Source organism: Leptosomus discolor, chromosome 1 (assembly GCF_034619465.1).
Source record: "Leptosomus discolor isolate bLepDis1 chromosome 1, bLepDis1.hap2, whole genome shotgun sequence".
Taxonomy (NCBI): Eukaryota; Metazoa; Chordata; class Aves; order Leptosomiformes; family Leptosomidae; genus Leptosomus; species Leptosomus discolor.
Window position 1 is genome coordinate 2,680,838 of NC_141391.1, and position 24,351 is coordinate 2,705,188.

Here is a 24,351-nt window from a genome sequence, read left to right on the forward strand (position 1 = left end):
GGGTCACCAACGGCCCCCAGAGCCCGGGGGGGGGTGGAGGGATGGGGGGGGGGGGTGTCGCTGTCCCCATGGTCTCTGCTGTGCCCACTCGCCGCTGCCGTTGCCACCCGTTTCGTGGGGAGGGTCGGCCTGCCCCCCGCCCCCCCCGCCCCCCATCGGGTGATGCTGGGGGGACAACTGGGTGCCCCCGCTGCCAGCACCCATCGCCCTTCATCCACTACAATCAGGAGGTATCACCCACATCTGCACCCCACTTCCTACAGGGGATACGGGGGGGGGGGGGGTGTCTCCCCAGTGCTGCCCCTCCCCACCCCTGGCCGGGCAGAGACGGGGCACCCCAACTCACCCCCAATCCCTCTTCCACACACACACACACACACACACACACACACACACTTGTCTCCCTCCCTCTCCTCTCCCCCTTCATCCCCCTCATCCTCCTCACCCCCCCCCCCCCAACCCCCCCCCCCCCCCCCAACCCCGTTCTGCCCCTGGCTCTGGGTAGCAATAGCAGCAGCTCCTTGCGTGGCAGATTGCTGCCTAATTAGTTTAGAGGGAAAACTTAATTGAATTAACTTTTTCACAACTCCAGCAGCCTGACAGTCGGGGCTCTCGCTCAGCCGCCAGCCTCCAGCTCCGTGATCTAATTAACTTGTTTAGCAACCTGCCCGCTCGGCCGGTGCAGCTGGGGTGGGCGCGGGTGGGGAGCACCCACCAGCCCCTGCCTGCACCCACGGGTGTCCCAAGGGCCCCCGCGCAAAGGACCCGACCCGGACCTGGCCCAGCCGGGTGGCAGCGGGGACACCCAGGTCAGCGAGGGCTGATCGCGGAGAGGGGACCCCAGCCGGGAGCTGGGGCGTCAGCTCTGGCCTGCGGAGCGTGGGGTGGGATATGGGGCAGGATGTGGGGCAGGACATGGGACAGGGTATGGGGCAGGACATAGGACAGGATGGGGGGCAGGACATGGAGCAGGCCACGGAGCAGGACACGAGACGGGATGTGGGGCAGGACACGGGATGGGATGTGGGGCAGGACACGGGACAAGACATGGGACAGGGCATGGGGGCAGGATGTGGAGCAGGATACAGGATGGGATGTGGGGCAGGACAAGGAGCAGGACATGGGACGGGCTGTGGAGCAGGACATGGCGTGGGATGTGGAGCAGGACACAGGGCGGGCCACAGAATGGGATGTGGGGCAGGACATGGGGCAGGACGTGGGGCAGGACAGGTCCTGGGCACCCCCCAGGCCAGAGGGGACCGGTGCTGAGCTCCCCAGCCGCATCCCCGCATCGAAGCAGGGCTGAGCCCGCAGGACCAGGGCAGGGTCCGGCCTTGCCCCCCCCTCCGCCCCCCACTGGGGGGGCAGCCAGCCCCCTCCTCCCTGGGCAGGGGGCACAAAGCCCTTAGCCGGCCGTAATTAGACTTTTAAATCCTCTTTAGTGAAAGTGTTTGTCTTGAAAATGGCCCAAATCCTCCCCCCACGCCCCCCCGGGTGCTGCTGAAAAGGAGGGGGGGGCCGCGGGGTGAGGATGAGGTGCTTTGAAATTCAGCCAGGCTGCAAATTGGGGGGGGGGGGGGGGGGGGGGGGGGGGGGCCAAAGCAGAGCCCCTCTAGGGAGAGGCTGGGGGGGGGGGGGGGGGGGCCGAGCACATCCCTGCATCCCCCCCTGCACCCATGGGTGCCCCTGCTGCCCTGCTCCTGGGATGCTCAGCCCCAGAGCCCCCCCCCCTCGGTGAAGGGGACCCCCATGTGAGTGTCTTGTGTGTCCCCCCCTTACCCCGGACGCTGGTCCCGGGGGTGGCGGGCTCTTCCCGCAGCACACGGCCTGGAACCTTCCAGGGATGCTGCCAGCGGGGGGGGGGGGGGGTGTCAGTGCTGAGGGGGACATTGGGGACCCAGCGGATGGATGGAGGGGCTGGGAGGGGGGTGACCGATCAGGGACGGGGACAATCTGCTGCCTGTGTGTCCCCCCGCCCCCCAGCCTCTGGCTCCCCCGTGCTGGCGAAGCATCGCCCGGCCCTGGGTGGCAAAGTCGCAGCCGAGCCCCTCCTGAGGAGACCCCAGACCAGGGGGTCCCCTGGGTGCAGGACAGAGGTGGCCACCCCTGTGGGGTGCCCAGTCCCGTCACCCTCCCCGGAGTCATCCCCAGCTCTGCCATGGGGCGGGGTGTGGGGGTGACCCCTTGGATGGGTGCTTGGAGGCTGCTGTGGGGTGTCTGGGGGTGGGGGGGAGTGCCTGCGGGGGGTCAGGTGGGGATGGATCCGTGGGGCTGGGGAGGCACAGTGGGATGGGGATGAGGATAAGGATGGGGATGGAGATGGGGATGGGATGAGGATGGGGAGTGGGGAAGGGTATGGAATTGGGAAGGAGCGGGGATGGAGATGGAGATGGAGATGGAGATGGAGATGGAGATGGAGATGGAAATGGATGGGGATGGGGATAAGGATGGAGATGGGGATGGGATGCCGGTGAGGATGGGGATGGGGAAGGTTACGGAATTGGGAAGGAACGGGGATGGAGATGGAGATGGGGCTGGGGGTGGGAACAGCGAGAGGGATGGGACTGGGGACAAGGACGAAGGATGGGGACACGGGGCTGGGGCTGGGACCGCTCACGGGGGCCGCTGCTGCTGGTTCCCGGGGCCGTGGCGGCGGCGGGGACACACACCACACCCCCCACCCCCCCTCCCCCCCACCCCCCCCCCCGTGCCCAGCGCCGGGACCCCGGGAGCGACAGAAGAGCCGCCCCGACGTGCGCGGCTGCCGGGGCCGGTGCGGGGAGCGGAGGGGGGGGGGTGTGGGGTGGGGTGGGGGTGCGGGCGCTCACGAAGGGTTAAGGGCGGGGGGCGGCGGTTTGGGGGGGGGGGGGGGGTGTCGGCGGCTCCGCCCGCTCCTGCTGCGCCCGCCGTCCCCGGGAGATATTGTCATGCAAAAGCCCCCGGCGAGCGCAGCCTTTGTCCGCCGCTCCCCCCGCCGGTATATTTACGGGACGCGGCGGCCCGGGGCGGGCTGGGGCGGCGGATGGCGGGGGCGGGACGGGGGCCGGCGGGCAGGAGGAGACGGTAACGGCCGGGCTGTAGCCGGTCCCGCTTCATGTTCGCCATGGACTACTCCTACCTCAACTCCTACGATTCCTGCGTGGCCGCCATGGAGGCGTCCGCCTACGAATTCAGCCCCTGCAGCCAGGCCGGGTCCTTCCAGTACAGCCCCATGCGGGGGGGGTTCGGGGCCGGACCCGCTTGCCCCCCCCTCGCCTCCGCCAACTGCGCCCTGGGCGCCCTGCGCGACCACCAGCCCTCGCCCTACTCCGCAGGTAACGGAGCCGCCACCCCCCCCCCCGCACCCCCCGCATCCCCCCCCCACCCCCGGTCCCACCGGGGGGACCCCCCACACACACCCCCCCCAACCCCATCGCCAGCGTCCGCTGGTGGCCCCGGGGGGGAGCAGCCCCCGCCGGCGGTGCCCGCCCGTGCCCGGTCCTGCCGGTTCCCGCTGCCGTCGGTGCCCGGTACCGCCCGTGCTCGATGCCGTCCGTGCCCGGTGTCATCGGTTCCTGCGGTGCCGTCCGTTCCTGGTAACGCCGGTGTCCGGTACCGTCTGTTCCCGGCGCCGTCGGTGCCCGGTACTGCCGGTACTCGGTGCCCTCGTTGGCTGCTGTCGTCGGTACTCGGTGCCGCCGGTGCTCGCTACTGACAGGGCTCGATGCCGTCGATGCTGTCGGTGCTCGGTACCGTCGGTGTTCGCTGCCGTCGGTGCTCTGTGCCTTCGGTTCCAAGAACCGGCGGTGCCCGGTGCCGCCGGTGCTCGGCGCAATCGATTCCCGGTACCGTCGATGCTCGGTACGGCCGGCGCTCGGTGCAATGGATTCCCGGTACCGCCAGTTCCCGGTACAGCCGGTGCCCGGTGCCGCCGGTGCTCGGCGCAATCGATTCCTGGTACCGTCGATACTCGGTACGGCCGGTGCTGGCTGCCGTCGATTCCCGGTACCGCCGGTTCCCGGTTCCCGCAGCCCAGGCTGGCCCCGGCACGGCCCCCGCCGCCCCCCCGGTCCCGGGCCGCTCCCGACATCGCGGTGCCGGGCGGGCGCCCCGTGCGCGCCCGCGGAGCCCCCGAGGTCCCCGGGGCTGCGGTGGCCCCGGAGCGGGGCTGGGCGGGGGTCGTCCCCGCCGGGTCCCCCCTCCCCGCTCCGCTTTCGTTGTCGCCGCGGACGCGCGGAGCTCGGATGCGCCGACAACGAAGGAGCCGCCGGACGGTACCGGCCTCCCCCGCCCCTGCCCGGCCCCGCACCGCGCTCCCCTCCCGGCCCCGCTCCCGCCGCCCGGAGCCCCGCATCCCGACGAGGGGGCGGCGGCGACAACGACCGAACGGGAGCGGTGGGAGCGGGAAGGCAGCGCCCGAGCTCTACGGGCTGCCCTGCCCGCCCTGCCCGCGGCGTCCCTCCCCGGTGCGTCCCTGCCCGGTTTGTCCCTTCCCGGTGCATCCCTTCCCGGTGCGTCCCTGCCCGGTTTGTCCCTTCCCGGTGCATCCCTCCCCGGTGCGTCCCTGCCCGGTGGGTCCCTTCCCGTGGGCGCATCCCTGCCCGATTTGTCCCTTCCTGGTGCATCCTTACCCGGTGCATCCCTCCCCAGTGCCTCCCTCCCCGGTGCGTCCCTGCTCGGTGCATCCCTGCCCGGTGGGTCCCTGCCCGCTGCATCTCTCCCCGGTTTGTCCCTGCCTGATGCATCCCTGCCCGGTTTGTCGCTGCCCGGTGCATCCCTGCCCGGTCTATTCCTTCCCGTGGGCGCATCCCTGTCCGGTTTGTCCCTTCCCGGTTTGTATCTGCCCGGTGGATCCCTGCCCGGTGGGTCCCTGCCCTGTGGGTCCCTGCCCGCTGCATCTCTCCCCGGTGGGTCCCTGCCCGGTACATCCCTGCCCGGTCTATTCCTTCCCGTGGGCACATCCCTGTCCGGTTTGTCCCTTCCCGGTTTGTATCCGCCCGGTGGGTCCCTGCCCGGTGTTCCCTGCCCGGTACATCCCTGCCCGGTTTGTCCCTTCCCGGGAATGCGTCCCTGCTCAGTGGGTCCCTGCTCGGTGCATCCCTGCCCGGTGGGTCCCTTCTTGGTGAATCCCTGCCCGGTGCATCTCTTCCCGGTGTTCCCTCCCTGGTGCCTCCCTGCTCAGTTCATCCCTGCCCGGTGCATCCCTGCCCGGTTTGTCCCTCCCCGGTGGGTCCCTGCCCGGTGCATCCCTGCCCAGTTTATCCCTTCCCGGGGTTGCATCCCTGCCCGATGCCTCCCTGCTCAGTTCATCCCTGCCCGGTGCATCGCTGCCCGGTTTGTCCCTCCCCGGTGGGTCCCTGCCCGGTGCATCCCTGCCCGGTTTGTCCCTTCCCGAGGGTGCATCCCTATACGGTGCATCCCTGCCCGGTGGGTCCCTTCCCGATGCATCCCTGCCCGGTGGGTCCCTTCCCGGTGCATCCCTGCCCGGTTTGTCCCTTCCCGAGGGTGCATCCCTATACGGTGCATCCCTGCCCGGTGGGTCCCTTCCCGATGCATCCCTGCCCGGTGGGTCCCTTCCCGGTGCATCCCTGCCCGGTTTGTCCCTTCCCGGGGGTGCATCCTTGCCCGGTGCATCCTTGCCCGACGCCTCCCTGCTCAGTTCATCCCTGCCCGGTGCCTCCCTACCCCCTGGGCCGGCCCCGCTCACCCCCTCCTCTCCCTCCTCAGTCCCCTACAAATTCTTCTCGGACCCGTCGGGGATCAACGAGAAGCGAAAGCAGCGGCGGATCCGCACGACGTTCACCAGCTCCCAGCTGAAGGAGCTGGAGAGGGTCTTCGCCGAGACCCACTACCCCGACATCTACACCCGGGAGGAGCTGGCCCTCAAGATCGACCTCACCGAAGCCCGGGTGCAGGTGGGCTACGGAAGGGGGGGGGGACACACACGCTCAGGGCCTGCGGGTGGAGGCTGGGAAGTTGGAGAAGGGGGGCTCCGGCCCCACCAAACCGGGAGTTGGGGGTACAGGTGGTTGCTCCCCAACCTTGGGACCCCGCTGCGCTGCTCCCCGGGTTGGGGTTGTGTCGGGTCCAGGGAGCGTGGAGGGAAAAATAAGGTCCCCCCCGTTACCCACGGGTGGAGAGGAGGTGCTCGGGGGAGCCACTGGGCAGTGCTGGGAGGGGACAGGACTATGATGGGTCATGGGGGGCCATGTGGGGCTCAGGGGGGCAGCGAGGAGCAGGTTTGGCCCCGGGAAGGGCACAGGGGTGCTCTGGGTTTGCTCTTGGAGGTGGTGGGGGGGGGTGTGCCCGCTGCACCCCGAGCCGTGGTGACCCACAGCTCGGTGCCATGGGGGACAGCTCGGGAGGGCTCACCCCGGGTGCCCTCGGTGGGTCCCGCTGTGCCTCAACCCTCAGCCGGGGGGTCCCAAGCTGCCCAACAGGGTCCTGGCAGCGGCGGGAGATGCCGACGTGGCAGAGCCAGCGCCTGTGTCCCCGACACCCCAGGGAACATCTCGGGTCCCTGGGCCACCCCCCGGCGTGTCCTTGCGCTGGGGATGCTTTGCAGGGGAAGGGTCCTGTGGGGACCCGTCCCCCACCCCGTGGCATCCCCCGGTGTCGTGGCACAGCCGCGCTGGGGTTTGGTGCTCACCAGGGCGGCACAGCTCGGCCCCGGCAGCCGCCCCCTCCGCAGCAGCGGCACAACCTGCCCTTGGCCTTCAGCAGCCCGCAGGCAGGGGCTGGGGGGTCCTGGTCCCCAAGGAGGGGGGGGACACATGGGGCTGGGGGGTCCTGGCCCCCAAGGATGAGGGACACACACAGAGCTGCCGGGTCCTGGACCCAAGAATGGGGGGACACATGGAGCTGCAGGTTCCTGGTCCCCAATGACAGGGGACACATGGGGCTGGGGGGTCCTGGCCCCAAGGATGGGGGACACATGGGGCTGGGGGGTCCTGGCTCCAAGAATGGGGGGACATGTGGAGCTACAGGTTCCTGGTCCCCAAGGAGGGGGGACACATGGGGCTGGGGAGTCCTGGTCCCCAAGGATGGGGGACACAGGAGGCTGGGGGGTCCTGCCCCAAGGACGAGAGGACTCACAGAGCTGGGAGGTTCTGGTCCCCAAGGATGGGGGAACACATGGGGCTGGGGGGGCCTTGGTCCCCAAGGATGGGGGACGAGGTGGCGTTTCCAGGCCTGGCCGTTTCCAGGGGAGGTCAATGGGGTCCCCAGCTGGCCGTGGGGACAGACCCCTGCTGCAGTTCGGGAGGGGGACACGGTGGAGCTGATGGTGGCACCCGTGGAGCCCCCAGGGCACCTCGCAGGACCATGTCCTACCGAGTCCTTGCCGGGGCGGGGGGAGGCCCCCACCTTTGGGGTCACCTCCCTCCCAGATGGGGACAGCGAGCGGGGCCAACACCGTGATGAGCACCAGGGGGACGGTGCGTGGCGGGGAGCCCCCTCCCCACCTGTCCAGGTGTCCCTGCCATGTCCCAACCCCCCCGGTATCACCGGTGCTTGTACCGGAGCATCACGGTGGTGCCGACACCCCAAAGCGTGTGGCTGGTTTGGGGTATATTGACACCCCCCCCCCGCCATGTGCTGTGGGAAACGTTTCACCCGTGGGTGAGCGGGTGCTGCCAAATCCCCGGGGATGGTGCCACATGGCGGTGGGGGGGTGTGTGGGGGGGTGGTGTCTTCCCATCCCCTCCCGTCCCCTCCAGGTCTGGTTCCAGAACCGCCGAGCCAAATTCCGCAAGCAAGAGCGAGCGGCCAACGCCAAAGGCGCCGGCGGCCCCACCGGCGGCACCGGCAAGAAGTCGGAACCGCGCTCTTCCTCGGAGGACGACGAGTCCAAGGAGTCCAACTGCAGCCCGACGCCCGACAGCACGGCATCGCTGCCCGCCGCCGCCGCCGCCGCCGCCGCCAGCCTCGGCAGCCCCGGCGGGAGCCTGAGCCCCAGTCCCGGCGCGGGGCCACCCATGGGACCCGGCCATCCCTCCCAGGCCCTCAAGGCACCCATTTGGCCCGGGGTGAGCACCAGCAGCGGCGCCGCCAACGCCGCCGACCTGCTGAAGGCCTGGCAACCCGCCGAAGCCGTGCCGGGACCTTTCTCCGGCGTCCTCTCCTCCTTCCATCGGAAGCCCAACGCTCTCAAGACCAACCTCTTCTGAGGCGGCCGTCGTCCCCCCAAAAAACCCCCCCACCCCCTGCCCCCCACCCCACCCCCCTCCTCCCCAAAACTGCCACACCCCCCCCACCCCCCCACCGCACCCACCCATGGACACCCCCCCACCCCTCCACCCCCCCCCTCCCAGCGATGATGCTGCCGGTGGGGAGACGGACTGGGGGGACCCCCCCCCCCGGCCTTCCCAGCACACCCCCCCGCGCTCCTGCCTGGCCACCCAAAGCTGCTCCCTGGGGGCGGGGGGAGACATGGGACACCCCACCCCCCACCCCCCCCTCTCCTGGACCCCGAGCCCACAGGACAGACCCCCCCCCCCATGGATGCTGGGGGACCATGGGGGGGCAAAGGGGAGGGGGCAGCAGCCCCTGGCCCACCCCGGGCATAGCCATCGCTCCGGCATGCTTTTTGGGGGGGGGGGCTCCTTGTGCACCCCAGGTGGGGGGGGTCCCCACAGCACCGTGGGTGCTCCGCCATGGTGGCAGCGCCCCCCCCCCCTCCCCCAGTAGCCCCCTCCACGGGCTGCGCCGTAGGGCTGGGGGCGAGGAAGCACTTTAGGACTGGGGTTTTGGGGGGGGGCACGGGGAATTCGGCAGCGAGAACCCCCTCGGTGTGGGGAGAGGGGGGGGTGATGCCCCCCCCCCCAAATCCTGCCTGTGGAGATGGATTTTCCCCCCACCCCACCCCCAGCAGCACCCTGGGCCTGGGTGCAATGAGATTTTTGGGGCGGGGGGGGGTGGGGGGGGGCTTCGGGCTTGCCGGTGACACCGCGGATGCCGCCAAGGGGGGACGAGGCACCGGGAACCGTCCCCATCCTGCTGTGGGGCTGAGCCGCCCCGGTGATGCCACAGCTCCTCCGGTGAGGGGCTGGTGCAGGATGGACCCCCCCACCCCCCCCCGGAGCAGCCGGTGGGACCCCTCGGGGGGGGGGGGGGGGGAACCGGGACCCCTCGCTGGCCACCACCGCTGGGCTGGGAGCAGAGGAGGGGGGGGGGGGTGCCCCCACTGGAGCTGGTGGGGGTACAACTGGGACCCCCCCCCAGTATGTCACCGCTCGGCTGTGACCTTGCGGAGGGTCCCCGGGGGGGGGGTGGGGGGTGGGGGGTGTAGGGGGGTCCTGGGGTGCTGCCCGTGCCGGGGGGGGGGCTTCGCGGCGGGGCGAGCATCGTGCCGCCCTGTCCGTGTGTCCGTGCAGCAGCGGGCGGACCCCATCCCCCTGTCCCTGTCCCCCTCCACACCGAGGGTCTCACCCCCCCACCCCCCCCACCCTTCCCCCCCGCGGTGGCTTTGGGTTTTCCCCTTTTTTTCTTCTTTTTCTTTTAATTTTTTTCTTTTTTTTTTTTTCCCTCCTTTTTTTTTTTTTTTTTTTAATTTTTAACCGTTCTGTAATTTATTGACCCCGTTTACAAATGACACTAATCCAAATAAAACTTAATTTATTGCAGACACCACCGGCCCCCTGCCCTCCCTGCAACCCCCCCCCCCCCCAAGGGCTGCAGGTGGGGGGGGGGGAGGGGGCTGCACGGCCACCCCTCAGCCCCCTGAGACCCCTCGGTGCTGCCTGGGGACCCCCAAGCAATGCTGGGGGGGGGGGGGGGGCGGTGCGCTGTGACCCGAGCCACGGCACCTGAGGGATGCTTCAGGGGTCCCCACCCCCCTGTAAAAAGAGAGTCCTGGACCATGCTGGAACCAGTACGGCCAGCCCAGAGGGTCCTGTGCCGTGCTGGGACCAGTACAGACAGCCCAGAGGGTCCTGGACCATGCTGGGACCAGTACAGCCAGCCTGGAGGGTCCTGGACCATGCTGGGACCAGTATGGCCAGCCCAGAGGATCCTGCACCGTGCTGGGACCAGTACGGCCAGCTCAGGGGGTCCTGCACCATGCTGGGACCAGTACGGCCAGCCCAGAGGGTCCTGCACCGTGCTGGGACCAGTACGGCCAGCCCAGAGGGTCCTGCACCGTGCTGGGACCAGTACGGCCAGCCTGGACGGTGCTGCATCATGCTGGGACCAGTACGGCCAGCTCAGGGGGTCCTGCACCATGCTGGGACCAGTACAGCCAGCCTGAAAGGTCCTGGACCACGCTGGGACCAGTACGGCCAGCTCAGAGGGTCCTGCACCGTGCTGGGACCAGTACGGCCAGCCCAGAGGGTCCTGCACCGTGCTGGGACCAGTATGGCCAGCTCAGAGGGTCCTGCACCATACTGGGACCAGTACAGCCAGCCCAGAGGGTTCTGCACCATGCTGGGACCAGTATAGCCAGCCCAGAGGGTCCTGCGCCATGCTGGGACCAGTACGGCCAGCCCAGAGCACCCTACGCCATGCTGGGACCAGTACGGCCAGCCCAGAGGGTTCTGGGCCATGCTGGGACCAGTACGGCCAGCCCGGAGGGTCCTGGGCCACGCTGGGACCCAGTTTTCCATCCCACAACTCCCCCGGGAAGCCCCCGGCGCACGACAAGGCGTTTACAACCACCGGTGCATCAAACACTAAAAAAAGAGCCCCCCAGCTCATGATTTAACAAAAACCACCAAAACGAGGAGCACAACACGACGGCATTTTTAGTAGGATTAAGTTCACACCAAACGCCCCGTTAGCAAACGAGGGGGGACTGGGGGGGGACTGGGGGCTGCCGGTGGGGGTCCAGTCCATCCTTCATCTCAGCCGGAGAGGTGGCAGCGGGGCCCAGACATGGGGGTGGGGGGGGGGGGGCTGGGGGTCCGAGGAGCGGGGCTGGGGGTGGGCATCAACCCTCCAGCCCCCCCTGGGGTGCAGCCCATGGGGAGAGGGAGAGCCTGGGGGGTTCTTGGGGGACCCCCCACCTTGGGGACACTCCCCCCCCCCCCCCCGGAAGGGCCCTTGGTGAGGTTGGGGGCTCAGCACCCACAGGGGGGACCCAGGTGCCAGCCCCGCTGCCACCGGGGCGGGGACGGATCCAGCAAGTACCTAATGGGCAAACTGGGAGCTGGGGAGGGGGGGGGACACACACACACGCCTGAGGCACTGGTGGTGGCAAGGGGGGGGGGGGGGGTTGGGCGAAGGCACCGATGTGGCTCTGCTGTGGCAGGAACCCCCAGGGCGGGGACGGGACCCCCAGGGTGGGGACAGGCACCCTGAGCTCTGCTCAGTGTCTTCTGGGGGGGCTGGCAGAGTCCCCCCGTCCCATCCCATCCCATCCCATCCCATCCCATCCCATCCCATCCCATCCCATCCCATCCCATCCCATCCCATCCCATCCCATCCCATCCCATCTCCCAGCCCAGCACAAGCCAGGCATCACGAAGGCACTTGGATTGAGACATGACTTTGCTCCCAGCTGCCTCCTCCTCCTCCTCCTCCTCCTCCTCCTCCTCCTCCCTGGGTGCAAGGGGCCATGGTGGGAGCCAGAGGTCCCTAAGGGTTCACCCCAAAAACCTCCCCTCCCCCCCCTGCCCCCCAGGACCCTCCCCACCTGCAAGACGAACGCTTGACCCTTCTCTCAATAAATAAGAAATAACTTAAAACGAGGGGAGGCCCCAGCGGTGCGACCCCCCCCCCGCTTTGAAATTGTCTGACCAGGACCCGCCAACCCCCTCAAACCCCCCCCCTCCCCATCCCCCCCATTCCTCACCCTGCCGTTACCCCAGCACCTAGGGTTGGGGGGGGGGGGGGGGGGGGGGGGGGGCCGCAGGGGGTCCCGGTGCTCCCCCTCCGGCTGCTGGTGACGGCTGCTGGTGGCGATGGCGGGGTGCTCGGCCGCGGGGGTGCGGGGTGCCCGGGTGCGGGGGGGGGGCTCGGCCGTGACTACTTGCGGAGCTGGAGGCTCTCCAGGAGGACACGCTTGTGGCCGGGGTCCAGCACACCGGCCTCCTCCAGGTCCTCCTCCGTGATATCGCTGGGGAAGGGGGACACAGGCGTGGGTACCCCGCCCGCGGGTACCCCAGCCCCAAAGGGGGACCCCCTGGGTGGGCACAGGACCTGCCACTCCGGTTGCTGCCTCCCCCCCTGGGGCTAACGCCACCCTGGGGACCCCTGGGTGCTCCCACCCCCAAGACGTAGCCCCACGGGGGCTGGTGGGGCAGGGGGGTAGGGGGGGTCTCCCCTGCCACCCTATAGAGGGGGGGGGGGGGGGGGGGGGGGGTGGTCTCTCACCTGAGGAACTCCAGGTCGTCCCAGCCGTTGCGCACCAGCCCCTCCTCGTACCGCTCCAGCCCCAGCGCCCGCAGCCACTCGCCCACGCCGGGCACGGCGCCCACGCCACGGCCCCCCTGGCACAGCGCCTGCGCCGCACCGCACGCGCTGTCACCCCCACGGCCGGCCCCCCCCCCCCCCCCCGCCCCCAGAGCCACAGCTCAAGGGGACACCCCCCCCCCCCCCCAGGATGGGCCCAAGCCTGTGTCACCGAGGGTCCCTTCCCCAAGGTGGTGGCCCCCCAGTCAGGGGGCCCAGCACCCTAACAGCCCCCCTCCAGGGCGTGCAGATGGGGGCCCAGCCGGGGGTCCCAGCACCCCAACACCCCCCTCCAGGGCGTGCAGATGGGTGCCCAGCCGGGGGTCCCAGCACCCTGACACCCCCCTCCAGGGGGTGCAGATGGAGGCCCAGCCAGGGGTCCCAGCACCCCGACGCCCCCCTCCAGGGGGTGCATGTGGGTGCCCAGCCGGGGGTCCCAGCACCCCGACGCCCCCCTCCAGGGCGTGCAGATGGGGGCCCAGCCGGGGGTCCCAGCACCCCGACGCCCCCCTCCAGGGGGTGCAGATGGGGGCCCAGCCGGGGGTCCCAGCACCCTGACACCACCCCACCCCCCTCCCCGAACCCCTGCCTCACACCCCAACACCACCCACCTCCTCAGCCAGGTCCTCCTGGATGCTCTCCCGGATGGAGTGGGGGGGGAAGGCGAGGGGGCGGCTGTAGTCGGGGTGCAGGCAGCGGGGGGGCAGCTCCAGCCTCCCCCCCTTGGCCAGCGGCGGCGGCGGGGGGGCTGCCCTCCCCTTCCCCCCGGCGTAGTCCACCTCGCTCAGCGTCTTGGCCATCTGCAGCACCGAGCAGGAGCGGTCATCCAGTAACCCCCCCCGCCGCCGCCGCCGCCGGCAGCCCCCCGGTAGCGGGGGTCCCACCGGGTCCCTCCAGCCCGAATCCAGCCCCGGTAGCCGGCGGGGGTCGGGGGTGCAGCTTGGGCGGGGGGGACTCGCCGAAAGGCGGCCGCGGTTTGGGTTCCTCGCGCCCGGTGGGCACCGGCAGCTCCTTGGCGGTGCCGTAGAAGGGGGTCGGGGGTAGCTCCAGCTCCCGGGGCAGGGGCGGCGGTGGGAAATCGGGGGGCGGCAGGTTGAGGGTACCGGCGTCCTCGTCCGAAGAGCTCTCCTCGCCGCGGCACGCCGGCGGCTGCCCGGCCGAGAGGTGCCGGCGTCGCTCGGGCACCGCCAGCTGCACCTTGGCCTTGGGCGCCGGGGGTTTGCCGGGGTCCCCCGGCGCCAGCAGTTGGTGGGGGACCCCCTCCAGCACGTAGTACGCCGGGTTGTTGAAGCTGTTCTTCATCGGCTCCGGCGTCGCCTCCGCCTTGGAGCTGCGGGCACAGGGGTGAGCGTGGCACCCCTGGGTGCGGGGGGAGATGGGGGGGTGTCACCCCCCCCCCCCCCCTTCCATCCCTCCAGCCCTGCCCGTGTCCCCCCTCACCGGCTCGGGGCGGCGTCGTCCCTGGTGGTGCCGCGGTGCGGGGCGGGGGGCCGGGGGGCCGGCGCGGCGCTGCCCTTCTCGGGCTCCTCCGGCAGCTTCACTGCGGCGGCAGCGGCGGGTGGCTCGGCACCGGGGGGCTTCCGCCCCACCGACCTGGGTGACGAGAGGTGGCGGGTGCCCCGTGGGGTTCGGGGCTCCCTGGGACAGGGCTTGCCCCCCCTCCCCATCCAGGATGGGGCTCAGACCCCCGGGATCGGGACCAGCACCGCTCCTGGTGGTGCCAAGCCCCGCCCCGTGGCAGAGCCAGCACCGGGATCGTCCCCAACCGCGTCACACCCGCCATCCTCGAGGGATGCTCTAAGCGATGCCGGTGCTTCCACAGCACCAGGAGACGCTCAAGCCTTCCCAGCACCCCCCCTCCCCCGCCACCAGGACCCCCCCCACCGGGGGTCCCCAGTGCTCCCCCAGCCCCCGCTCCCCGTACTTGGCATAGTCCTGGTTGGCTCTGGCACCCAGCGGCACCTTCCCTTTGCCGGCCGCCGTCTCGTCCTTATCGATGCTGATCCACTCTGGGAGGGGACAGGGGCTCAGCGGGGTCGTGTCCCGTGTCCCCACCGTGGGGACGGGGGGGGGGGGGGGACGGGGGGGGGGGGGTGGGGCGGGATCCTCACCGTAGAGCCTCTCCCGGGTGCCCAAGCGCTCGGCCGGCACCCGGACCTTCATGGAGCCGCGGATGTTGCCCGTCTCCTCGCCGCGGTGCGACAGGTAGGTGAGGAACTGCTGCGCCGTGCTGCCGATCATGGACTTGAGGGCGATGACGCACTCCCCTGGCGGGGGGGGGGGGGGGGGGGGAGGGAGGGGGGGGGCAGGGGGACATCAGGGGTCTGTATCCCCCAGGGAATCCTCCCACGCACCCCCGCCGGGAGGGCGGCGTGGTGGCAGGGGGGTTGCCGGCGCGGACCCTCACCGTAGGACTCGTAGCCGTCGAGGGATTTCACGGTGAGCAGGAGGTGCTGGTCCTGCAGGTACTCGATTTCGGAGAGGATGGGCTTCAGCTGCGGGCGAGGGGATGGGGTGTTGGCACTGGGGATGGGGAGGGTCTCCCTGTCCCTTTTCCACCCCCCCCCCCTCCACCCCCCCATTCCTCCCCAAATAGCCAGCCCCTGCCCAGCCTCTCCTCACCGTGGGCAGCTGCCGGGACGACCACTGCACCTTGAGGAAGTTGATGTTGTCGCTGCTCTGGCTGTCGTTTTCAAAGCTCTTCTTGAACTCTGCCGGGGGATGGAGGACACAGCAGAAACCCCCTCCCTCCGTCAGCCCCCACCAGGATCCTGCAGAGCGCCCCCCCCCCCCCCTCCAGGACCGTGTTCCCCCACCACGGTGCCATCCCTCACCTTCCAGGCAGGTGGAATAAAACTCGATGAAGAACTTGGTGCGGCTGGCCGTCTTCACGATGGCCTCGATGCTCTCAAACTCGATGTACGCCTGCTCCGAGGACTTGGAGAGCCCTCCAGGGGAGAGGTGAGGTGTTGGGACCCCCCTCCCTCCCTGAGACACCTCCTCCTCTCTCTCTCTCTCTCTCTCTCTCGGGCAAGGTGGGACCCGCAGGGAAGGGAGCAGGGTGCCCCCTTGGGCACGGGCACCTTTTTTGGAGACGAACTGGGACGTCACCCCCCACCTCGAAGGAGCCGAAGACGGGCGAGTGGTCGCTGGTGACGATGTCATCCGTGCACCCTGCGGGTAGCCGGGATTGGGGAGGGGTGGGGGGGGTTGTCTGTCAGGCTAGGGGAGGAGGGGACCCAACCCTGGGGTGGGGGGGACACAAGGGTGTCCCACGGAGGGGGACACGCAGCTCACCGTAGGCGTTGCAGTTGACGTGAGTCTCGGGGTAGGACTTCCAGAGGATGCGGTCGCACCAGGACGGCACGTTGGTGCGGACCTGGAGGGGGGAAGGACGGGGAGCAAGGGTGGGGTGGGGAGGTCGGGGGGTGTCTCCCCTCCTCTGCCACCCCCACCCCAGCACCTACCCCCGTGGGCTTCTGCTTGTGCCAGACGTAGGTGTCCCGGGAGCCCCGCTCGTAGCGGTAGGTGGGGGGGAAGGTGATCTCCTCCTCGCCTGCGCAGTGAGGGGGGTCAGGACAGTCCCAGCAGCGGGGGCTGTGTGGTGTGTGTGTGTGTGTGTGTCCCCCAGACCTCCCCCCAGCCCTCACCGAAGCGCAGGAAGACCTTGTGCTTCTCCTTCTCCAGGTTGAGCTGATCCACCTTGAGCAGCGGCTCCAGCTCCTTGCGGCTGATGTAGTTGAGGATCTCCTGCGGGACAGAGGGGGCTGGCACGGTGTGACCCACACACATCCCCCCCCAGCCCCCCCACCCCACCCAACCCTCTGACCTGAATGTCCATGTCCAGGCGGTAATTGAGGTCCCCGAACCAGAAGAGGTGGGTGAAGCGGAGGGAGATGTCGAAGGAGCTCAGCTGCTTGTCCCCCAGCGAGAGCAGGCGCAGGATGTCCAGGTAGTTTTGGTTCCTCCTGCTCGGCACGGGGGGGGGAAGGAAGGGGACACGCGGGGGGGGGGGGGCGTGTCATGGATGTGGGGACGAGGGGGTGGCACAGCCGCCCGCCCCTCCCCCCCCCAGGACAGGATCGGGCCCGTCCCGGTGTGCGGGCGCTCACCGCGCCGTCTTCTCGTTGCCGGAGGTGAGGTGGCAGTTGACGAAGCCGAAGGAGGTGCCGTTGAACATGAAGGAGACGCCCACGGCTCCCTTGTTGCCTGCAGGGACACGGGGACACGGGCAGGATCAGGCCGGGGCTGGGGGCGGGGGGGAGGCAACGACACAAGGACCCGGGTGTCCCCAAGTCCCAGTGACAGGGGCGCAGTCCCCACCCAGGCTGCTGGCACCGGGCAGCCGCAGCCCGTGGTGTGCCCAGGCCCCTGGCACGCGCCTGGACCCCTCGCCGTGCAACACACACGCGCCCAGACCCCTCCTTGCACAATCCACCCGCGGTGGGACCCCTCCCCGTGCAACACACACGCTTTAGGGCCCTTCCCCGTGCAATGCACACACGCCCAGACCCCTCCTCGTGCAACACACGTGCTCCAGGACCTCCCCCTGTGCAACACACGCGTGCCAGGACCCCTCCCTGTGCAATGCATGTGCTCGGGGACCCCTCCCCGTGCAACACATGCACGCTCAGACCCCTCCTCGTGCAACGCACGTGCTCCAGGACCCCTCCTTGTGCAACGCGTGCAACGCCAGGACCCCTCCCTATGCAACACGTGTGCACCCAGACCCCTCCTCGTGCAACGCACGTGCTCTGGGACCCCTCCCCGTGCAACGCACACGGGCTTGGACCCCTCCTTGTGCAACACACGTGCACCCAGACCCCTCCCCGTGCAACACACGTGCACCCAGAACCCTCCCCGTGCAACACACAGGGGCTTGGACCCCTCCTTGTGCAATGCATGTGCTCTGGGACCCCTCCCCGTGCAACGCACACGGGCTTGGACCCCTCCTTGTGCAACGCACGTGCAGCAGGACCCCTCCCCATGCAACACACGTGCTCTGGGACCCCTCCCCGTGCAACGCACAGGGGCTTGGACCTCTCCTTGTGCAATGCATTTGCTCTGGGACCCCTCCCCGTGCAACACACACGGGCTTGGACCCCTCTTTGTGCAACGCACGTGCACCCAGACCCCTCCTCGTACAACGCACGTGCTCTGGGACCCCTCCCCGTGCAACGCACAGGGGCTTGGACCCCTCCTTGTGCAACGCATGCGCACCCAGGCTCCTCCTTGTGCAACGCACGTGCAGCAGGACCCCTCCCCGTGCAACGCACACGTGATGGGAGACCCCCTCCTCATGCAACGTGCTCCAGGACCCCTCCTTGTGCGACACCAGGACCTCCTCCCCGTGCAACACGGACACATCAGGACCCCTCCTCGCGCGGCGCCCTCCCCCCCCCCCCGCCCCGTGCACCCCCCCCACCCCCACCCCGAGCCAGGGACACGTGTGTGTGTGTGTGTGTGTGTCCCCCCCCCAGCAGCTCTGTCCCCTACCCAGGGTGTTGGCGATGCCCGTCTTGACGCTGGAGGTGCTGACGTGGCTGATGCGGTTCTCGTGCTCCGGCTTCACCAGCACCACCACCTTGATGTTCCACAGGGACTGCATGGCCACCTGCGGCCCCAGGGCCACCGTCACCCCCCCGCCTCGGGCCGGGGCACGCCAGGGAGCGGGGCTTCCTTCCCACCCCCATGGGTGCCACGGGAGTTGGGTGCAGAAGCCCCCCGCCCGCCCCCCTCGCTTTCACCCCAAGGGGCTGGTCCCTAGGGAACCCCACCAGCACCCACAGGCACCCCAGCACCACGAGCCATCCCCCCCCCCCGCCCAAAACCACCCAGCGCTGGCGGAGCTGGAGCACCCGCAGCCAGAGGGACACCGAGCACCACCCGTCTCCACCACCCACCAGTGTCCGCCCACTGGGGGACCCTCAGGACCCGCCCCCCCGCCCCCCCCCCTCCCCGCGTTCCTACCGGGCGGTACTCGACCTCCGTGAAGTCCTTCAGCACGGCGCGGAGGAAATCCACCCACTCCTTGTCCCCCAGGGAATTCTCCTGGGTGCCGAAGACGTAGATGTCGTGGGGGATGGCGACCGTCACCTCGTCCAGCGTCTTCCCCAAACCCTTGGAGGTGAACCACGACGTGATGCTCTTGGGCGGGGGCACGCTGCCTGCGGGGCCGGGGAGGGGGGGGAAAACAGCAGGATCAGTGAGGGGGGGAGACACCAGGGACCCCCCCCCCCCCCCCAATCAGCAGGCGACCCCCCCCCCCGCCCCCCTCCCCAGCTCACCCATGTTCCACGTGCCGATGAAGATGGAGATCATGTCGGGCTCGTCCTGGTGGGAATGCTTGTTCTTCATCAGCTGCAGGAGCTGGCAGAAAGCCTCCCGCTTCTGCTGGGGGGGGGGGGGGGGGGGGTGAGTGGGGGTAGAGGGGCTCCCCACAGCCCCCCCCCAACTCAGCTCGGCCAAACTCAGCAGCTCCCTGTGGAGGAGCGGGGTGGGACCACGCCAGGGATATCCCTCACTCCCATCTCTGAGCTCAGGGGTTAAATCCTGCCCTCACCCCACCCCCCAGCCCTACATGGGACCCTCCTTCCCCACCCCCCCACCCCCCCCCATCCCAGCGGAGCGTGACCCACCCGGGCGCTGACGAACACGAAGTCTTTCCGTTGCGTTTTATCCTTTTCCTTCTCAAAAACGATGCCCAGTTTGTTCTGCACCCGCTGTGACTTGATCAGCTGCCGGACTGGGAGACAGTGGGGAGAGGCGGTGCAGGGGGGGTGGGGTGCTGTGTGCGTGTGTGTGTGGCGCGTGTCCCCCCCCCCCCAGCCCAACCCAAGCTCGGGGGGACAACCAGGGCGGAGGGACCCCCAGGATAGGGACAACCAGCTCCACCACCCAGCCCCACAGGGACGCCCCCAACTCCAGCGCAAAGTCAGCGCCAGCCACCAGCCTGGGGGGGGGGGGGGGGGGGGGGGAGGGGCAGGGACACCCCCCCCTCGGCCCCCCAAGCCCCCCAACTCACTCTTGTCGTGGGTGAAGGTGTTCCAGTCCTCCTGGGAGTCCTTCTGCTTCTTCAGCACCACCAGCTTCCCCACCTCCACGTCCACGCTCAGCGTGTACTTCTGCGACTTGCCGATCTTGGTCAGGTCCCCCAGGGTGACGTCCAGCTTCACCTGCGGCGGGACACTGGGAGCTGCTGGGGCGGGGCGGGGGGGGGACACCCCCCCCCCCCCCCCAGACACACACACGACAGGCGACAGGACACCCCCAGCACCCAGCCCCGCTCTGTGTGTGTGTGTCCCCTCAGGGGACGCCGAGAGGTTTTGGTCCCTCGGGGTTACACCAGTTGGTGACAAACCTCCCCCCGCCCCCGCCTCAGGGGACCCTTCTGCCGGGGGGGGGTGGGGGGGTGTAAGGGGGGGGAGGGGGGGGCAGGACTCACCTCGAAGGTCTGTACTGGGATGCTCTTGGCCTTGCGGGAGAGGGGCTGGGTGGGGGCGGCGGGGGCGGCCGAGCTCATCTCCTGCAGGGCCTTCAGCGCCTGGCACAGCCGGTGGCATCAGCCGGGCACTGCGGCCCCCAGCCCCTCCTAGACCACCCCCCAAGCTCCACCAGTGCCCCCAGCCCCACCAGTGCCCCCAGCCCACACCAGCCCCCTCCAATCCATCCAGCTCCACCAGCCCCTCCGGTCCCATCAGTCCCCCCAGCCCCATCAGCCCCCTCCAGTCCCACCACTTTCACTCAGTTCCATCAGCCCCCCAAGCTCCACCAGTGCCCCCAGCCCCACCAGATCCCCAGCCCCCACCAGCCCCTCCAGTCCCACCACCTTCCCCCAGCTCCACCTGCCCCCCAGCCCCATCAGCCCGTCCAGTTCCATCAGCCCCCCAAGCTCCACCAGTGCCCCCAGCCCCACCAGATCACCAGCCCCCATCAATCCACCCAGCTCCATCAGCCCCTCCAGTCCCACCACTTGCCCCCAGTTCCACCTGCCCCCCAGCTCCATCAGCCCGTCCAGTTCCATCAGCCCCCCAAACTCCACCAGCGCCCCCAGCTCCACCAGAACCCCAGCCCCATCAGCCCCTCCAGTCCCACCACCTTCCCCCAGCTCCACCAGCCCCCCCAGCCCCATCAGCCCATCCAGTTCCATCAGCCCCCCAAGCTCCACCAGTGCCCCCAGCTCCACCAGAACCCCAGCCCCTCCAGTCCCACCACTTGCTCCCAGCTCCACCAGTGCCCCCAGCGCCACCAGAACCCCAGCCCCATCAGCCCCTCCAGTCCCACCACCTGCCCCCAGCTCCACCAGCCCCCCAAGCTCCACCAGTGCCCCCAGCCCCACCAGTGCCCCCAGCCCACATCAGCCCCCTCCAATCCATCCAGCTCCACCAGCCCCTCCAGTCCCACCAGTCCCCCCAGCCCCATCAGCCCCCCCAGCCCCCCCCCCAGGCGACTTGTTTCAGCCCTGGCAGCACCCGAATCGTGCCCCAGCCCGTACCCTGGCACAGGACACTCCCCCCCCCCCAGGCGGGACCCCCCACCCCGGCACCCCCGCCCTCACCTTCTTCTCGATGCTGGAGAGGAAATCCTTCAGCACGGAGAGCTTCAGCACCAGGCTCTCCAGCTCCTGCTCCCCGCTCTGCCCCGCCGTCTGGAACCCCCCAGCACGTCACAGGCGGCCCCAGCACCGCTGCGGTACCAGGATGGGACCCCCAGATCCACCCCAGCCACCCGGAGGGGCAGGAATCCCCCCCCCCCCCCCCCATGAGATGGGGCAGGATGGGACCCCTGGACCAATCCCAGTCTCCTGGAGGGGCAGGACCCCCCTGACACTGTGGAATGGGGCAGGACAGGACCCCCCCGGATCCATCCCTGTTCCCTGGAGGGGCAGGACCCCCCCCCAGCACCATGGGATGAGGCAAGACAGGACCCTGAGATCTCTCCCGCCTCCCCAGAGGGGTAGGACCCCCCAGCACAGTGGGACAGGGCAGGATGGGACCCCCGGATCTCTCCCCCCTCTCCAGAGGGGCAGGACCCCCCAGAACAGTGGGACAGGGCAGGATGGGACCCCCGGATCTCTCCCGCCTCCCCAGAGGAGCAGGACCCCCCAGCACAGCGGGACAGGGCAGGATGGGACCCCCGGATCTCCCCTCCCTCCCCAGAGGGGCAGGACCCCCCCAGCACTGTGGGAAAGGGCAGGATGGGACCCCCGGATCTCTCCCCCCTCCCCAGAGGGGCAGGACCCCCCCCAGCACTGTGGGAAAGGGCAGGATGGGACCCCCTGGATCTATCCCCCCTCCCCAGAGGGGCAGGACCCCCCCAGCACAGTGGGACAGGGCAGGATGGGACCCCCAGATCTCTCCCCCCTCCCCAGAGGGGCAGGCCCCCCCCAGCACAGCGGGACAGGGCAGGACGGGTGGGTGTTTCTCCCCCGGCTTTCCCACCCCCCCCCCATCCCCATGGACGGCGCCGCGGTGGGTCCGTGGGCGCAGCCCCCTCCCCCCCCCCCGAGGCGGGGGGGACGCCACCGCCGTGTCCCCACGTCCCCCCTCACCTGCTGCAGGATCTTGGAGACCGTGGGGGAGCTCTGCTGGTCAAACACCTTGGAGAGGATCTCCAGCCCCGCCAGCACCTTGTCCACCTCGCTGCGGACGGGCGAGAAGGTGGTCAAGCACGGCCGGCCGTCTGTCCGTCCGGCCGTCCGTCCCTCCCAGCACCCACCTGTGCAGCCGTTTGCAGGAGGTGACGAGGGTCTTGTTGAGGTGGGGGAGGCTGCTGGCTCCCCCCTTCACCGCCTCCAGGTCCAGCGTGTAGCTGCCCTTCAGGTACTCGTGGGAGATGCTGCTGAGCCCGTTGGTGCTGCAGAGGGAACCGTGGGGGGTGAGGAGGTGGCGGGGACAGGCAGGGGACGGGCAGGGGACGGGCAGGGGACGGGGGCAGCCCCTCACCTCTCCGACATCCCCTCCGGCATCGCTGGTCCCAAGCTGGTGGGGCTGAGTCCTGCCGAGGTGCCGGAGAAGCTGGTGGAGCCAGAGCGCGGCGGCAACGGCGGCTTTTCATCCTCTCCATCTGCAACGGGGGGGGGGGGGGAACATCAGTCACCACCCACCCCACGGGGACCAGGGTGGGGGTCCCGGGACCCCATCCACCCACTTGGGTCAGCCCGCCGTACCCGAGTAGTCCCTGTCCTCCGTGTTCTCCTTCTCCTTCTCCCTCTCGACGGGGAAGAGGAGGGTGCAGACCAGGCCCTGGTTGGGCTGCAGGTACAGGGCGATCAGCTCGCTCAGCGTCTTGAAGCGCCTCACCTGCACCCCCTGCGACGTCTGCGGGGACACGGACGCCATCAGCCCCCACCAGTGGGGTCACCCGGATCCCCTCCATGCAGGGATCCCCCCCTTCTCCTCTCACAGAGTGATTCCACCAGGCGGGGTCCCCAATACGAGGGATTCCCCCACGTAGGATGCGGGGGCTGAGCCCCCAGCCCCAGGGCTGAGCCCCCGGGGGCTCGGTGACACCCCAACCGCGGTGCCCCGGGAAGGCTGGCAGGGTGCAGGCAGCAGGCAGCAGCCATCCCTCGGCCTCCTCCCTCTCGGGGCCAGCTTTTTCCTGCCTGCCCGGGACGCTACAAAGGGGTTTCTGTTGCTCTAAAAATACCCAGCGGCGTCGGCCAGCCAAGACGGGCGCTGCCGAACCGCCCGGCTGTGCCGGAGAGCCGGGCACGCTCGTGGCACGGGGCTGCGGCTGAGCCCTGCACCCAGCCCCAAGGGAGAAATGAAGGGTAGGAAGCCCCCTGGCACCCTGGCGGGGGGGGGGGACTGAAAACGGGGTGCTGTGCCCACCCGGCACCAGCGCATCCAGGAGAGCTGGGTGCGGGCTGGGTGTCCTGGCACCGTAGCCTGTGCCGGGACCCGCCCCCCATTGGCTTCCAAAAAGCCAGGGGGGGGGTGGCCTGCATCCCCGGGGTGGGGGGCACGTTGCCCACCTGCACGGCCAAGAAGTCCTCCTCGTCGGGCAGGATGCGGTACGTGTGGACGTGCTTCTGGAACCTGCGGGCACGCCAGAAGGAGCTCCGGTACCACCGTCCCCCGTGGCACGCACCGAGCTGCCAGGTCTCAGCCCGGCTCCCGCCTGCGCGATGGGCGCCCCACACGGGTGCTGGGGTGGGGGTGGGGGTGGGGGGGTGTCCCAGAGCGACCTCAGCGCTAAGGGACGCCACAAGGGACACCTCTGCCCCCCGTGTCGTCCCCTACCATGCCACACCGCGGTCCCAAGCCCGGTGTGCCGGAGCGGGTGTCCCCTCGCCTGCGTCGCAGGCAGGAGCTGGCAGCCGGGAGGCCAGGAAGCAATTTATTTTTCAATGGAAGCTCGTAGGAACCCGGGGGGGGGACACACACACACACACAAACACACGATCCCGGGGCAGGGGGTGACGGGCGGCGCTGAGAGACGGGGGGGTGCCGATGCCAGCGGGCACGGGGAGCAGGGCAGGGACGCTGTGCGCGTCCCCTCTGCGTCTTCGGGGACACCAGGTATGGCCAAGCACTCCCCCCCCCCCCCCCCCCCCCCCAACAGCAGGGACAGTGGCTCCCTGGCTGGCCCCCGGCCACGGTGCTCCCGGAGGTCACGGTGAACATCGGGGGGGGGGGCTGTCACCACGCCAGGGCCACCTGGCAGCTTGTGTCCCCTGCTCCAGTGGCACCCCGCCGCAGTGTCGCCCTGCCGCCATGCTGTGCCCCCCGGAGGGGGTGCTGTGCCCTGCAGTGCCGGGTCCCCTAGTGTCACCCCACAGGGCCAGATGTCCCATTCCCCCCCCCCCCCCCCCAGTGCCACCCTGCTCCCCGCAATGCCAGGTCCCCTGGTGCCCCCCCCGTTCCCCGTGGTGCCGGGTCCCCTGGTGCCACCGGGGCTCCTCCTGGGTGCCCTCAATGCCCAGACGGGGGTCATGGGCGGGGCGATGGGGAACCCCCCAACTTGGGGGGAGGAGGGGGG

At 69.9% G+C, this 24,351-nt stretch overlaps 2 protein-coding genes across 2 annotated transcripts; one reads left to right on the top strand and one right to left on the bottom strand.

The window, feature by feature from the left end:
* Nucleotides 1-3,094: 3,094 nt before the first annotated feature.
* PHOX2A (paired like homeobox 2A) lies at nucleotides 3,095-8,147 on the top strand. The gene is made up of 3 exons (XM_086481622.1): nucleotides 3,095-3,314; nucleotides 5,707-5,894; nucleotides 7,698-8,147. Exons 1-3 carry the CDS (start codon nucleotides 3,095-3,097, stop codon nucleotides 8,145-8,147), a joined length of 858 nt encoding a protein of 285 aa, XP_086337748.1.
* Nucleotides 8,148-11,940: 3,793 nt separating this feature from the next.
* INPPL1 (inositol polyphosphate phosphatase like 1) lies at nucleotides 11,941-22,706 on the bottom strand. Its single transcript, XM_086481544.1, is given in 28 exon segments — nucleotides 11,941-12,031; nucleotides 12,289-12,416; nucleotides 12,978-13,205; nucleotides 13,207-13,696; nucleotides 13,807-13,959; nucleotides 14,291-14,375; nucleotides 14,478-14,633; nucleotides 14,774-14,861; nucleotides 14,989-15,077; nucleotides 15,201-15,314; nucleotides 15,450-15,480; nucleotides 15,482-15,540; nucleotides 15,664-15,745; nucleotides 15,834-15,922; nucleotides 16,017-16,116; nucleotides 16,196-16,334; nucleotides 16,479-16,575; nucleotides 17,863-17,980; nucleotides 18,337-18,533; nucleotides 18,654-18,756; nucleotides 19,005-19,111; nucleotides 19,391-19,541; nucleotides 19,811-19,909; nucleotides 20,924-21,013; nucleotides 21,917-22,007; nucleotides 22,084-22,221; nucleotides 22,311-22,431; nucleotides 22,535-22,706. Coding segments are annotated over 28 exon segments (3,606 nt in total).
* Between the last annotated feature and the right edge of the window lie 1,645 nt (nucleotides 22,707-24,351).

Bases quoted from the DNA above. Each gene is read 5' to 3' on its own strand.
- PHOX2A (XM_086481622.1), top strand. From the start codon at position 3,095: ATGTTCGCCATGGACTACTCCTACCTCAACTCCTACGATTCCTGCGTG. The intron at 3,315-5,706 runs GTAACGGAGCCG...CTCCCTCCTCAG, and splicing joins GCCCTCGCCCTACTCCGCAG to TCCCCTACAAATTCTTCTCG. The intron at 5,895-7,697 runs GTGGGCTACGGA...CGTCCCCTCCAG, and splicing joins TCACCGAAGCCCGGGTGCAG to GTCTGGTTCCAGAACCGCCG.